This window comes from Barbatula barbatula, assembly GCF_947034865.1.
Source record: "Barbatula barbatula genome assembly, chromosome: 14".
Lineage (NCBI taxonomy): Eukaryota > Metazoa > Chordata > Actinopteri > Cypriniformes > Nemacheilidae > Barbatula > Barbatula barbatula.
Genome location: NC_136777.1, coordinates 6,528,429 through 6,543,024, shown reverse-complemented (window position 1 = coordinate 6,543,024; position 14,596 = coordinate 6,528,429). Strand labels below are relative to the sequence as shown.

The 14,596-nt window shown below is 37.0% G+C and overlaps 4 protein-coding genes across 5 annotated transcripts; 3 read left to right on the top strand and 1 right to left on the bottom strand.

The window, feature by feature from the left end:
- The first annotated feature begins 89 nt into the window (after positions 1-89).
- Positions 90-5,831, top strand: ccdc28b (coiled-coil domain containing 28B). The gene is made up of 6 exons (XM_079472483.1): positions 90-650; positions 1,454-1,702; positions 1,870-2,042; positions 2,366-2,520; positions 3,427-3,449; positions 3,934-5,831. Exons 2-6 carry the CDS (start codon positions 1,467-1,469, stop codon positions 3,992-3,994), a joined length of 648 nt encoding a protein of 215 aa, XP_079328609.1. The 5' UTR covers positions 90-650; positions 1,454-1,466; the 3' UTR covers positions 3,995-5,831.
- iqcc (IQ motif containing C) lies at positions 5,721-8,187 on the top strand. 2 transcript variants are annotated; one of them, XM_079472485.1, is made up of 5 exons: positions 5,721-5,831; positions 6,279-6,422; positions 6,641-6,914; positions 7,017-7,138; positions 7,247-7,970. In XM_079472485.1, the coding sequence occupies exons 1-5, from the start codon at positions 5,790-5,792 to the stop codon at positions 7,283-7,285; spliced, it is 621 nt and encodes a 206-aa protein (XP_079328611.1). In that variant the 5' UTR covers positions 5,721-5,789; the 3' UTR covers positions 7,286-7,970. The 2 variants fall into 2 exon arrangements, with proteins under 2 accessions (XP_079328611.1, XP_079328610.1); XM_079472484.1 differs by having other exon boundaries at positions 5,746-5,831; positions 6,279-6,434; positions 7,247-8,187.
- Positions 8,018-12,877, top strand: dcdc2b (doublecortin domain containing 2B). Its single transcript, XM_079472479.1, has 14 exons — positions 8,018-8,187; positions 8,393-8,478; positions 8,677-8,875; positions 9,409-9,460; positions 10,363-10,430; positions 10,540-10,671; positions 10,788-10,934; positions 11,033-11,072; positions 11,235-11,294; positions 11,409-11,586; positions 11,719-11,828; positions 11,909-11,977; positions 12,137-12,226; positions 12,429-12,877. The coding sequence occupies exons 2-14, from the start codon at positions 8,397-8,399 to the stop codon at positions 12,504-12,506; spliced, it is 1,305 nt and encodes a 434-aa protein (XP_079328605.1). The 5' UTR covers positions 8,018-8,187; positions 8,393-8,396; the 3' UTR covers positions 12,507-12,877.
- Positions 12,641-14,320, bottom strand: tmem234 (transmembrane protein 234). The gene is made up of 5 exons (XM_079472487.1): positions 14,193-14,320; positions 13,824-13,975; positions 13,686-13,752; positions 13,263-13,355; positions 12,641-13,179 (listed from the first exon to the last, which is right to left on the bottom strand). Exons 1-5 carry the CDS (start codon positions 14,203-14,205, stop codon positions 13,073-13,075), a joined length of 432 nt encoding a protein of 143 aa, XP_079328613.1. The 5' UTR covers positions 14,206-14,320; the 3' UTR covers positions 12,641-13,072.
- Positions 14,321-14,596: the final 276 nt, after the last annotated feature.

Below are 14,596 nucleotides of genomic sequence, written 5' to 3'. Positions count from 1 at the left end.
TATAATGCCAATTGACAAATTAATTTTTCAAGCGCTTTTTTATTCTATTGTTGTTCATTATTTAGTCCGTTGCTTTCATGTATCCTCCTCTAGATGGCGGAATTTTTTTCTGAATGGCAACACGTGGGTCAATGTTCTACACAATTAGGTAGATATAAAGGAAGACTGGCGTCTTTCTGGTAAAATTGTCTTTTCTGTATGGCATTGTTTGAAAAAAAAACAGCTCTGTGATTCATTTTTATATTTATTTGATTTTATATTATATCGTCACTGTGTCGTTAAACGGGAGGTCTATGATCTCCGGCGATCTTTTTATTGTGACCGCATCTACCAGCGAAACTACGAATCTTACTATGCTGAGGGTTTAGCTGAATATTCAGTACGTTGCTATTGCTACGCCCTGGGACATAAATATTTATTAGATCTTTTGCCGCTGCTTTCCAATGGCGAAAGCTTGTCTTTTAAATATTAATAAGCAAGCTTCGCCATAGTACGAGTGACAGATTCGCGGAGGGGAAGTAGCAGCTCAAGCTGGCAACAACACGCACCTGAAATTGCTTTTAAAAAGCACACGGCGGAAACGTTTTATTGGAATGGATAAGCCAACACGGGCGTCATAAACTTGCGTCGGAAAGCCTCATATTCAGCCGGTAAGTAAATAATTTTCTTCACATTTAAGATGGTAACGTTAGCGCACGGATGCCGCATGAGGTAATGTCCTAATGCAAATCCCGTCAGTTTCAATATTACACCCCTTCGACAATAAAAAGTGGCTCATTCAAAGGTTTTATTAAACTATGCCAAAAAAGAAAACGAATGCAATACGAGTGTCGCATAGAATACCGAAATATATTGAGAGCATATGTTCGGGTTTACTATACATGCATATACATACATATCATATGTGGCCTGATTCTTCATATCAGTGTTAAAGAGCGTCATATTTGACCAGTGCGCTTATTCAGATTGAATTTTCATGAATTGCTGTAATAAAGAATGATTACCGAATAGACAACTAATCATATGTGATATGCATTGTAAAGTATGGGCTATATAGTAATATATTTATACGTTTTGCATGTTATAATTTACTTGCCCGGTGCATCATTGCAACGCATTCAGAGATATAGATATTATATTTTTTCCTCATCAATCTGATATAGCAGCTTGTGAAGTACTGACTGTCATTTATTATCCAATTTTCCAATATTAAAAGAAAACCCAGACACCATGCACCCTAGAGTCACAGAGAGAGAATCACTGATCTATTAAAAAAATGTTAGTACAGTTGGCATCCTGAGGTTAGACATTCATTTCTGCCTAACCTGTAAATGTTTAGCATTGCCTTAAAAAGAAAACATAACCCAAGGCCAGGAAACATTTTAGTGCACAATCATGTTGTATTGTTTTCTCAATAGCTGAGTTTGATCTCTTGTCTCTGTCTCCTTAAAAGTGCCACTGCCCTCATGGAGGACAAGAGGAAGAAAAGAAGCCCCAAAGTGTCCCTTCCCCAGCCCCCACCTCCACCAATCAACCCACGGAAACTGTCGGTTCTCCAGGGGAGTAAGAGCGCCACATTCTCGCTGGGTCTTCCACAGCCACCCTCCCCCAAACCCAGGGGCAAGTACAAGAGATCGGTGGGGGCAATGGGTCCATCTATAGAAGCTCTCGCTGTTCCCGTGCTTCCCCCCCAAAACACAAGGTTTGTGTTGTGGGATTCTAAAAACTAGAACGCAGTTGATCTGTAACATTAACTTCATGAGCTAATTCACATGTTCAGTAGACAACACTTAACAGAGTAAAAATTAACCCATCAGGACATCTTAAGGAAAAAGTAAACCATGAATCTAAATGCGGTTTTGATTGCAGACCGCACAGAGAGAAGCCCAGAGCTCCTCAGCCTGCTGGCCCCAGTCGTATGTCCCAGTCGTCCTCACCGCTCCAGCATTCATTCCTCACGGACGTCTCTGATGTGAGAGAAATGGAAGGAGGACTCCTTAACCTGCTTAATGACTTTCATTCCGGAAAACTGCAAGCTTTTGGTACTGTATAATGCACTCACACTGACATTATATGCATGTATAACCTATTCAAACTACAGGCTGTGATTAAAATTGTATTGCAGTCTGTTGTAAGATAATGCAAAGATGTTTTAAAGTAACAATAAGATTCGGAAGCAGATAATAACATGCTTAAAAATCTTTTGTTTCTATTTTCATGTTGTGATGCAATATGATATCAGGTGCATGATATCAGGTGTTACAGGGCTTCAGCTATGCCACGTAACGCCACACTTATTATGCCATGGACATGACTAATCCGTGTGGTTTATTCTTAATGCCTCTGTGTGTGTGTGTGTGTGTAGGTAAGGTGTGCTCCTTTGAGCAGTTAGAGCATGTGAGGGAGATGCAGGAACGTCTGGCCCGACTTCACTTCAGTCTGGACAGCCATGTGGAGGAGCTCTCTGAGGATCAAAGGAAGACTGCTTCAGACCGCAATCTAGAACATCTGCTTTCAAATGTAAGATACTTACAAACATCCTGGGACACTAACTCTAGTTAGAAAATCATTTAGAATGTATAGGATTTTACATACTCTGATTCTTTTGTCATTATAGTAAAATTAAACTACACACATTTTGTTCCATACCATACCACTGATGATCAGTTTTGATGGAAATGGAACACAAGTACAAGTGTTTGCCTTCATTCAAGGACTCACACATTAACATGCTGAAAGACCGGGTCGTGCACAATAATACCCTGTATCAGAGTACAGGCCTTTGGCTGAGTCTCATGATCAACAAAACGGAGCATTGCTATCTGACCGAATTCCTTCATCAGCCTGTGAAAGGCTGGACAGTTATTATTGATAGTATTTCCCTTCTAGCTGTCAGCGCAATGGTATGTGCTAGTGATCCCAGCACAACGCAGCTGTATTCATATATCCATTGAATGGGTTATTGCCATTACACCATATGAGAGAGTGATTTTTCAAACACATCTTGTTTGTCAACATACAGGCAACATGCAGAATATAAAAAAATTAAGAATTTGAAAGGGGTCATATGACACGGCTAAAATCAAATATTAATGTTTGTTTTATATGTAATGCCATCTGCATAAACAAATTAAGGTTAAAAAAACGCAGTATTTTCCACATACCGTGCATGTTTGTATCTCCTCTCAAAACGCTTGTTACGGATGCAAAAACAAAGAAAAACATACCCAGTCCGAAATTTTTTATGACGGACGAAAATATCGCAGGCAGTGTGTAAATGTGAGGTCGTTTTTATTTTTTAATGTGCGGACATTTCTGACACAAATTTCAGACTCAATGTGCAATGGCCTTTAATGTTATGCTTTTTCAAATCACTTGCATGGTATTGATTGTTTGAAAGCATCTCTATTTTTATCCTCCCTTTAGCTGGAAGAATTGAGCAGCTCAATGTATCCTTTACCGCACTGTGAATTATACATATTTAGATGTGATGTCTTTTTACCTTAACGATGTTTCGTAATTGTAACATATGTTCCTGGGACAGTAGTGACCAAATATTAGATCTATTGAAAGAAGTCAATGAAGTTATAATTATATTTAAGTGTTTGTTAAATGCAATGTTTAATGAGTTTCAATCTTCTGACCTTTTTCAAGTATTAACGGTAAAGTGTTACATCCAGCAAGTTCTGTTTATCCAAACAGAACTCTCAACGCTTTTCACCCAAACACTTCAAAACATCAGAGCAATTTTCATATCAGTTGTGTTCTAATGGAGGCCTAATGGATACATGGATTATAGGTATAATGACAAGCCGATCTGGAGTCAGCGTTTTGACTTTCCGTAAAAGTCCTTTGTAGATGGTTAGAGTCATGCCTATGCATTTGAAATGCATTAGCAGTACAGTGCATATCTCCTTAATGCAGTTTATCCAGACAGAAACTTCACCTGGCAGAAAATCAAGATTTGCCCAAGACATCCAGTGAAGTGGAGTGATAAACCAATCCCAGCTGACCATCAAATCACTGTGCAGACCAAAGCCCCGGTTGCCATGGCTACAATTCAACTGCAGGAGCTGAAATGAGCGGCATCATAGTGAAATGCTTTATCGCATGAGGATCAATGGTATCAAAGCACATTCTCCATCTGAATGCCCTGATCATAGCATTTAAATACAATTTAAGCTATTTTATATAATTCAGACCCAAGCAGCTAAATGACTTTTATATTGCTGTGAAAGCCTTTCTAATATTTATTTGGACATTTATGGTTTAGTTAAGATTTGCTTAAGCTGGTTTCATTCATTAACTACAATTCATAAATGCACATGATTTCCTTTCCTCTGTGGAATACATGTTAGTTTTTTTGTGTCCTATTAAATGACTGCTACAGAGGTCATCATCAAAAATGGAAAAATAATCACTACAAAGTGAACAACGTTTTGTTGTGTTTGCACCCTTTTAGAAGCTAAAAAGCTTAGGTCATTCATTTTACAGTGCAAAGGGCAGCTAGTAAATTATATAACACTTGACAAAAAAGTCATATGGGTTTGGAACAACATAAGGATGAGTAAATGAGGACAGAATGCTTATTTTTGGTTGAATTGTTTCTTTAACTTATGTTTGGAAAACCTAGATCTTTATTACCAGACGTGATAAAATTCACATTTTCTTTAAATCACCTAATTAGACAATTAAGCTTTATTTTGTCGTCGTTTATCTGTTTTGTTTTTGTTTTGGAATTATGTAAATAGTTGTGGAGTAGCTATTAACTTACTCAGGGCTGTTTGAGACCATTACTCTTAGTGCCTCTTCTTAGTGTATCGATAACATTGTTTGTTTTACAGTACAGGTTCCCCACGTGATGGAACTGGATCTTTTTGTAGATGTTTGTAAATGAAATAGATTTATTTAAAGTAATGTTATATAACTTGTCTGTAAACCAGTTATTTTTGAAAAAGCTATTTAATGTGTATAAAGGAACAACCTGATTGAAGTTGTTTGTTATTCTTGATGGCGCAGATAGAAATGTAAAGTATTTGACTGTTTAAACTTTGTATGCATTTAAATGGATAGGGAAAGCATGTTTTAAGAAGGTTTTTTTTAAACCTTTGGGAAATGCAGTGTCTCTATTACCATAAAGCACATCGATAAAGAGCATTGTCTGCAACGCAATCCAGAATAGATCAGAGAGGTTCTGGTAGTCTGTAGAACTACTGCAAAAAGTTGTGAGAGAGAACCAAACAGCATTACAAAGTCAATAGTGTAGTAAAACATGAGTACTCTCCCTGTTAAAACCATTCCTCTCATTCTATTTTTCAGTGCTAAAACATAACAATGCATGGGCAGATTTGAGGAAAAGCAAATGATGCAAACATTTTATGGTAATCTTTTATAATGCAGTCACTTCGCATTACCTCTAAATGTTATATATATGAGATGGATTTAGGGGGCGGTCTGATTTGAGAGTAGCATGTATACTCTGTTTTCTTAAATGAAGGTAAAAATAAGGCATCAGGACTTCCAAAAACTTCTAAAGAATAAATACATTAGATCTGTTTTGTATTTGTTTCTCTTTGCTAACTGCAACACCTCTTGTGTTGATTTATTAGTGATACAAATGTTATGTGATTTTTTTACACGTTTGAGCCATCAATAATATGCAAAAAATGAGTGGAGTAGATCTTCCATGACAGCAGGTGGCGCCGATGAGCTATGGACTCTTGTCATTATTCAGTGTGTCTACACGGGAAGAAATAGACCGGCGCTGTCGTTCAAACAAACAGACAGCTATGATGGAGCTCGAGTGGAGTCTGAAATTAGCTCAATTTCAGGTATTTCTGTTGTTATTAGGATAAGTTAGATTTGTTTTATGTGTTTTGTTTGTATTTTGATTAAATGTGGAAGAAATAAGTTATTTGTTTTGCTGTCTTTATTATTAGTAACTTGTACATTGACCGTTTGTTTACACGGTCAATGTTTATTTGAAAGTGTTTTAGAAGAGCTTCTTCGTGTTAAAGCTAAATGTTCGCATTACCCTATCTATCTATCTATCTATCTATCTATCTATCTATCTATCTATCTATCTATCTATCTATCTATCTATCTATCTATCTATCTATCTATCTATCTATCTATCTATCTATCTATCTATCTATCTATCTATCTATCTATCTATCTATCTATCTATCTATCTATCTATCTATCTATCTATACAAAATAGTGTTTTCTGCCTATAGTATAATAAAGAGACAAGGAAGTGTTTTCTCTATCGTCCCCAGGCTTATTGCCGTGGTTATTTAATGAGGAAAGATCTGGACTCGGCTCGGAGCCAGTTTGAGGATATTGTTCGTGAAATTGATGGAGGTTTGGATCATCTGCACTGGAAAGGCAAAATCATATCTAAACCTCACTTCACTGACACTGTGAGCTTCCATGTCAGTTACCTAAATGTTTTACATAACTTTTATTTCTTACTCCTATATTTTTTTTAGCTAAATAACACTTTTGTTAATCTTAAATCGTTTTTTTATTCGTTTGATTATGAAAATGTCCAACACTAGGGTGTGAATCAACAATGAGTATGACGTACTTCTGTTTTATATAACATGTATTATAATAATGATATTATTGAACCCTTTAGGAAAGTTTGTTACTGCAGTATGGACGCTCCAAGAATCAGTCCCATGACTATGTGGATGATTCGACTACTGAACAAAACATAGACAATTTGGACCGTAAAACACCTGCCCCAATATCTGAAGTCCTTGTACCGGAGAGAGACGAAGCTCCTGAAACATCAGACAGAGACAGTTGTTCACCTCTTGATGCAGAGAGTGTGGTCATACCTAATCTTGTGGAAGATTCTACAACTCTTTGGAGTTCTATGAATCCAGATGTTAGCCTTCTTCAGAAAGGTCTGTTGGGAAGAGAATTTAATAAGGGATATTTAAAGACTCTTTTGAAAAATAACCATGATAGGTGACTTGTTTGACTGTGTGTTTGTGCTTTTCCGGCAGAACCGCATTTGCATTTTGCCTTGAAAGACACAGAACACACATCTGAATCTTTGAAACAGCAGCAGAGCACTTTGGCCATGGAGCTGTTGTGGATCCAGCAAGCTATTAGTAGCAGAAAGAAAGTGAGAACATTAGTCAAATATTACACTTTATTACATCTTTTCACTGTATTGTGTGTATTTTCATTCATGTGTCTGCCTCTGCTGATCTTCTGCTCTGCTCTTTTGTAGTATCTGACCGTTAGACAGAGAATGGATGTTTCTCACTGATCCAGGACCTTGAAGTGGATTAATGTTTTAATTTTTTCCAGTCTGTTAAGTTTTTCCTCTGAGAGGATTTCATTTCCCTGCTAATAGGTAAAAAAGGTTTATGCCACACAAAGTGTGTGAATTGTATTTTATATTTATTTTCAGTTACGAAACTGTCCGGGTTAAAAACATTTTTATTTTGTACAGTAACATTTCCAAAATACAACAAAGTATTGCACAAGCATGTTTTTTGTGACATAAAGCTATTTAATAAACCACCAAACTTCCTGATAAAATTACTGGAGTTCTTTTTTAAACGAATCAAACCAAACTGTTCCGAAATGTTAAGACTATGACCCTTAGAGAACTGTTGTCAATAAGTATTATTTCAAGAACTGAATAAATCAGAGGACTTTTTTTATTTCTTTTTATTTTTTATATCCCTGTGGCTCTAGATGTGTGATGTTTTTGTTCTCTTGATGTCAGCAGACGAAGAGGTTTAATTCTCAGAAGACATTAACAACCCCATAACACATGCACTCAGACACATCATTTAAGTGCATACACAATACTAAAAATACTATTAAATTAAGAAAGTCAAATTTCTTTTTTGTGGTTCCAAGAATGGAAATTATGTTGATCAAATCATCTCTTACATTAAGGATTTTCTGTTGCCCTCTGTCTAACCCTCTTGTGTTTGCCCCACAAAGAGAGCCACTATAGTTAGTAATGCTTCCATGGCAACCAGGAAACACACCAGTGTGTGAGAGAGTCTGGGCGAGGTGTTTGAGTGGTATTTGGCTCTCACACACATACTGTTCTTTAGCATTAGAATAATTTATAAAACCTAACCACTACAGTTGGAAATAATTGAGCCAGAGTTTTGATCCAGGTGACCTCCAGGTGAACATAAGCTTCCTTCTGTAAGTATTTTTGTGAGTGTGTGTAGATTTACATATGCAAATGAGTGTGTCTCTGAGTTGTAAGTGAAACAGCTTGTGAGGTTGTGCGTATGAGTAAGTGGAGATGGAAAGAGTTGAATCTGTGTTTTCTCTGCTTTAATAATTTATGGGTTACTGTGAGTTATAGTGTGGATTTTACAGGTGTGTGTTAATGTGACTGGTTTAGGGTCATGGCCTCAACAGGTGTGAATATCCACCTGCCTCCAGTCAAGCGTGTGATTGTATACAGGAATGGAGATCCTTTCTTTTCAGGTCAGAGCAAGTTCTGAAACTGTGATTTTTGTTTATGGTTTGTTTTATCTTGCACATGACATGTTGATATTCTATAATAGTACAGTGTTGTGCCACATGGATATGTTACTATGTTTTTTTCACACAAAAAAATCTCCACAACATTATTTGTCACGTAGAAAGCACATGTTTCATTTCTTATGTGTTGATCTCTTTCAGGAAGGAGATTTGTTGTAAATCAAAAGCAAATTTCCAACATGGATGCGTTGCTTAATGATATCACTCTCAATATTGGAGCACCTTTGGCTGTTCGAACGCTCTACACACCACGCTGTGGTCACCGGATCTCTGATCTCACTGACATTCAACAGGGCGCGCAGTATGTGGCCGCAGGGTTTGAGCGGTTTAAGAAACTGGAGTAAGTGTGATTTAGATGGAAATCATCTAATGCATTCTCTCCCACTGTATCAGCAATAATGTCAATAATATTGTTTGTTCTTAAAATGAGAAATGAAAACAACCGTTATCCAATTTCACATTGAAAAGTTTTCTGAACTAGGAATATTAAAACAATCCTAGATGTCGAAGATGTACTCAAATAAAGAAGCAATGCAAATGGCATTTTCAGACTATTTATATTAAACAGTATGATTGTTTTTTTTATTGCCATATTTTTATTTTGTGTAGTTTAATGTTTCTTTGTTTTAGGTTTGAAGTAAGTTACCCTCATATTTATACAGTCGTGTAGTTCATATGGACATCTTTCAGTTTAATCTGACTTAATATTGTTTTTGTAAACATCAGTTTTGATTTGTGATCACCTGGTATGCAGGTTTCATATTATAGGATTATTTATTATTATTTTTCTGATCTTTTTGCTTTTGCATTATTATTGTTACGAAAGCCAAAGCAATTCAACATGTTGTTTTTCTTTTCATGTTTTACTAATAGTTATCTGAATGCAGGAATGAAGAAATCTCCAACGTGCAGACCTGCAGAACAGGTGCATCATTGCAATTTCATTACACTTTAAAAAAAAATTATTTTGTTGAAAAGTTGGATCTGTGCTATGAAGCTATCGGTCAAATTTTTGCAGCAGTCTAAATAGTTTATTTTGCTATTACTAGGCATGAAAAATCATACAAGAAATTTTCAAAGTGTTGTGTTTTGTTTGCATGTTTTGTTGCTGTGGATGCTTAGCCGAGGTGTATTTATGGTTTTGTGTGAGTGTGTCATAGTGGAAAAAAGGGCATGTGTTATTGTCCCTTCCAACAATAGAAGGCCATTAATGTTATCAGAGAGCTTGTCAGGGCATGTTTAGGTGCCTGACCCCTTAATGCTGTTCACAGATCTGAGAAAACTGCTGTTGATAAAACGCCCTGTGAACAGAGTGGACTGACTCAGCATCAACACTCACAGCATCTTTGGTGTACACTGGAAGTAGTCATAGGTTTCTTGTAGGTCAGCTGAGTTTAAAATGTAAATGACCTTGAATACACTACAAGTTGCTTCAGAAAAAACATTAATTTGCTAGAAAATTTTGTTTTTTCTTTTAACTCTAGAGATGGGACAGCTTTTTGGATACATTTGATTTTTTATTTTACAATGAACCACGTTATGTTTCAATATGGAAACACGTGTAAAATATTGGACTGCAGGAGGCTATTTCAATGCATTTCCATAGCTGATTCACAATTTAGTATTTTTGCAAACAGCTTTACATGCAAATAAAAAGGTATTAATGCAATCCTCTCAGTATGATCAACTGAAGTTGTCAACTATTTGTTGCAAATATGCGCAGTGTATTTCACATTATAAGGGGATTTCCATTCAATGACCGATTCGAATAAAGTACATAGTTCATATACTGTATATAACATTAAATCATATATAAATCCTTCACAGACTAAAACACTAAGGCCTAACGTTTCTGCAAAATGGAGGAAGGTCATCATTCTTCCCTGCATCATACAGTGAGAACTTTCTCTACACAGCAGTACAAACAAATCTCTTTTTCCACACTTGTGCACAAACACATTCTCCCTTGTGTTTCTCTGTCTTTTGTCCAATCTGTCTCTGTAGTGTTTTTAGGAATGGAGATATCCTCAGCCCTGCCATGCGTCTCATCATTTCCCGCCACTTGCAAAAGAATCTAGAGCAAATACTGATGCTTATTTCTGAAAAAGCAATGCTTCGCACAGGAGCTGTGCGCAGGTATTTGTTTGCTAAATTTTGGACAGCAATTCATTATGCATCTTTTAGGACCTTCTAATGGGCAGCTGAGCTGTTTAACAGCCTTTCTCAATAACATTTCACCTTTAACCTCTCAGGCTATGTACTTTGGAGGGAACCACAGTGACCTCCACAGAGGAGCTGGAGAGTGGGCAGTGCTACGTTGCCGTGGGAACAGAGAAGTTCAAGAAACTTCCCTATGTGGAGATTCTACTGAACAAAGCAATGGGCAGCAGTGCAGATAGGTGATTGTATATTTAATAGATTCATCCAAAGCAAGTCAATATTGATGAAAGAAATTTAAGTTATCCAATGTTAACCAACTCTTATTTTCTCACTGTAGACACTATGCAGGAGACAGAGAGCTACAGAGAAGAATGGGGGTACAAATTTAATCTAATTTAGCACGATAAGAAAACATATTTGGTGCTGGCCGCGCCTCAGACAAATAAACAAACAAATAAACATTTTTAAGTAAGTTGTAATATATGGTAGTTAATATCCTGTGGTCTGAAATGGAGATGTTCTGTTGTGATGTCACTCAGGGTAAGAAGATGTTTCCTCAGGACAGCCACAGTGACTCCACCCTCTTCGAGTCACCTGAGGTAAAATCTAAATATTCAGGTACAATTGGTATGTTAATTTCAAAGAATGTGTCAGTGTTTTTCATGCGACTTAGTACTGATTAATCTATTTAATACAATATATTCTATGTTCAGAGAGAGGGTAGGCGTGTGAGGTCCACAGGAGATGAGGCAGAAAGAAAAAGCTCCCCTCATCCTGTTAAAAGAAAAGCAAGGAAAGGGGATAAAGTTGAAAACTCTGTTTTCTATGCCAGACCTGTGAGAGTCCGCAGACACCCTCCCACATCCAGACACATACCCAGAGCTCCAACAGGTGACCTCCTACATTCAAACACTGACACGCACTGTAATTGAGTGTATAACATGTGTAGGTGTTTGGAAAAGTATGTTTACATATACTGTATATGCACGTATGAAGCAACTGTGTTTATGTAAATGTTTGTAGATGAGCCCAGTGTGTTTAAAGCCTCTGATAACAGTATGAGGGAGGAGGTTCGAGGTGCTGAGGAGGTTCCAGAAGATGAAAACACAGCTGTAGAGATGCCAGTTGACCAGGTACTTCTTTCTTTTTCTGTCATTTCCTTTCCTCACCAATCCTCTCATTTCATCTCCAACAGATATGCTTGTAATTTCAGAGAGCCCCAGAAACTGTGGAGGAAGAGCTTCATGAAAGAGATGCATTTCAAACAGCCAATATAAATCATGTGAGTGTGCGTGATAGACACATTTGAAGAATGACATCATGACCTAATTTAGCAAATGGCTCAATCATGAACTTGATATTAATTGGAATGCACTATAAAATAATCATGATTTTTCGTTATCTCATTTTGGAACCAAACTCTTCATTTGCTTTATTGCAGCTGCATTCACCTGAAGGACATCCACCATCACCTCATCTCAATGAGAACAGAGAGACACAGCAAGGACATACATCCAGAAAATATGACAGGGTGAGATGCTTGCTGTTTCTGATGTATTTTGTTTTATATTGATGTTTTTTTGTTTCGCAATATGGCAGTTTGTTTTGACTGACTGCCATATGGGATCAATGCCATTAGTAAAAAAGCATTATTATCATAGAGTTTTAACTTAATATGTTATATTAAGCCATTACATAAAAACATTACATTTAAAACACCTTGTGTTGGTCAGGCTGGTAGTTTCCATGAGGAAGAGCTGGACGTGTACGCTCAACAACCTCTGCAGACTGAAGATGATGCAACGGATTAAGACGTCCCCTCCCAATCCACAGTCAGATGTTGACGTAGTTTCATGTAATTATGGTGATAAACTGATGTTGTAACCTGCAAAGTAATAACAACCCTATACCACATGCACAAACTCAATGAGAAACTTAAGCGTTTAGGTTTTTGCTCTTTATTTTCTTACAGCAAAATACGACCTCTGAATGTAAAGGACATTTAAAATAAAAGTAATTAAGTTAACATTCGGTACTTCAATAATTATACAATTCACGTAACAGTACAATATGTAAATGTATTTTCTTTCCTCAATACATCCACTTAAAATGGGCATTTTTATATCACTGTACAAAACTATACTCTTTCAACAGGTGCGAATAAAGTGCAAAACACTCACTGAATACAGATGTAAAATCCTTTAAAACAGTTTCTTTATCTTGGCATAAGTTCACAGCACATATTTAAAACAATAAAAATAGCACATATATTGTTTCATAGTTGACAGACGATGCCAGTGTGAGACAAAACAACATAGCAAAGTCCAAAGCCAAGGTCCATCTGTCTCTACATTCATCTTGTCCAGCAGTTGTTGTTCTAGTGGTCACTCGTATTGCGCAGCTCTTTGATGTCTGTCTCAGAGACAGAACTCAGCACACACACAGTCACTCCAGTCATGGTGAGTAACATCCCCAGCACAGCTCCTGCACGATGACAGCAAGTAAAACTCAGGTGGAGCTACATTATAGAAAAAGTACCTTCTGTTGGTAACCCACGGGACACTTACTTTTACCTCCAAACTCTTCTCCCAGCCATTTGCCCATTAGCAGTGTGAACAGAAAGGTGAGTGAGTTCACCACGGGCACAGCTAGAGAAAGATCTACAAAAAACAGCAAGATAATAGAATAAATAACTCTAATGGTGTTTAATGTACAGTAGTGGCCGAAAGTGATATCTAACTACGCGTGCACAAAGATGTGCTGAAAATATGTCTGAACCTTATTTTTGTACACTTGCTACTCTATACTGTATACAGTCTACTACATTAAATAATATGGAAAGCAAAACAAAACCCATTCAAACAGTGTTGCATTCTGGGATACACGGTTGCTTCCCGTTTGTACAGATACGTAATGTGTGTATACTACATATAGCAAGAGTGAAACTATTGTAGTATGCTACCATACCCAATGAAAAATACATTTCTTACCGGTCGAAGCAAGAGTGAAGTAGAACACCAACGATCCACTTTGGTTCAACATGAAAGGCACAAGATACTATGAAAAAAAAACATGATTAAACAAACGTTTAAAGCATTTTAACATGCCAAAACGATTAAAACACACACCTTACAGTTCGAGAACAAGAATTTGACCTCTGCCATAAATTGGAGGATCTTGTTTCCTCTCTGAACTTGTTCAATGCCCTCCGTACCCTTTTTCAGAAACGGGTTCGTGCCTCCCCACAATATCGCGACCAACAACAGACAGAGCACTTCACCTGTAGATTTGTATTAAAAGAGGTGAGAGATGCAACTATACAACACACAATGCAACGATCTTAATATTCGGAAATACGAACAACTGAAATTTGATTTACGTTACACGTGAGCAAGGCATCAGTTCAGTCGCATCAACAAACCAGCGCGTTTATGTGCATCGACGACGTTGCCAATTAAATGATTTCCAAAAGGACAACAAACACACTAATGCATTACCTATTGATACCATTTTTAAATCCGTTTCTTCTACCTTTCGCCCATCTGTTCCTCGTATGTGGTCTGCTAAACTCAAATCGGATGAGCTGTCACTCGATTGTATTCAGTAATGTGCGCAGTGCGCACGCGCAGCAACAAAACTTTTAAAATAAAAGACCTTTGATGGATGTTTTGAAAACATGTCGTCACGATGATCCGTGTATCGAGTTCATCTGTTACAAGTCACTGTTTTTTTTACATGAAAATGCGTTTAAATATAAAGCCCTTTCTATTTGAGAATGTACACAAATTCTTGATCAGGCTCATGCCTAGACATGATAATTCGCTTTGTTGCATATTCTTACCATTTGCAAATGGTCTGACTTATCTTCAATAAACCCAATAAAATGCAGGTAATGGGCCAG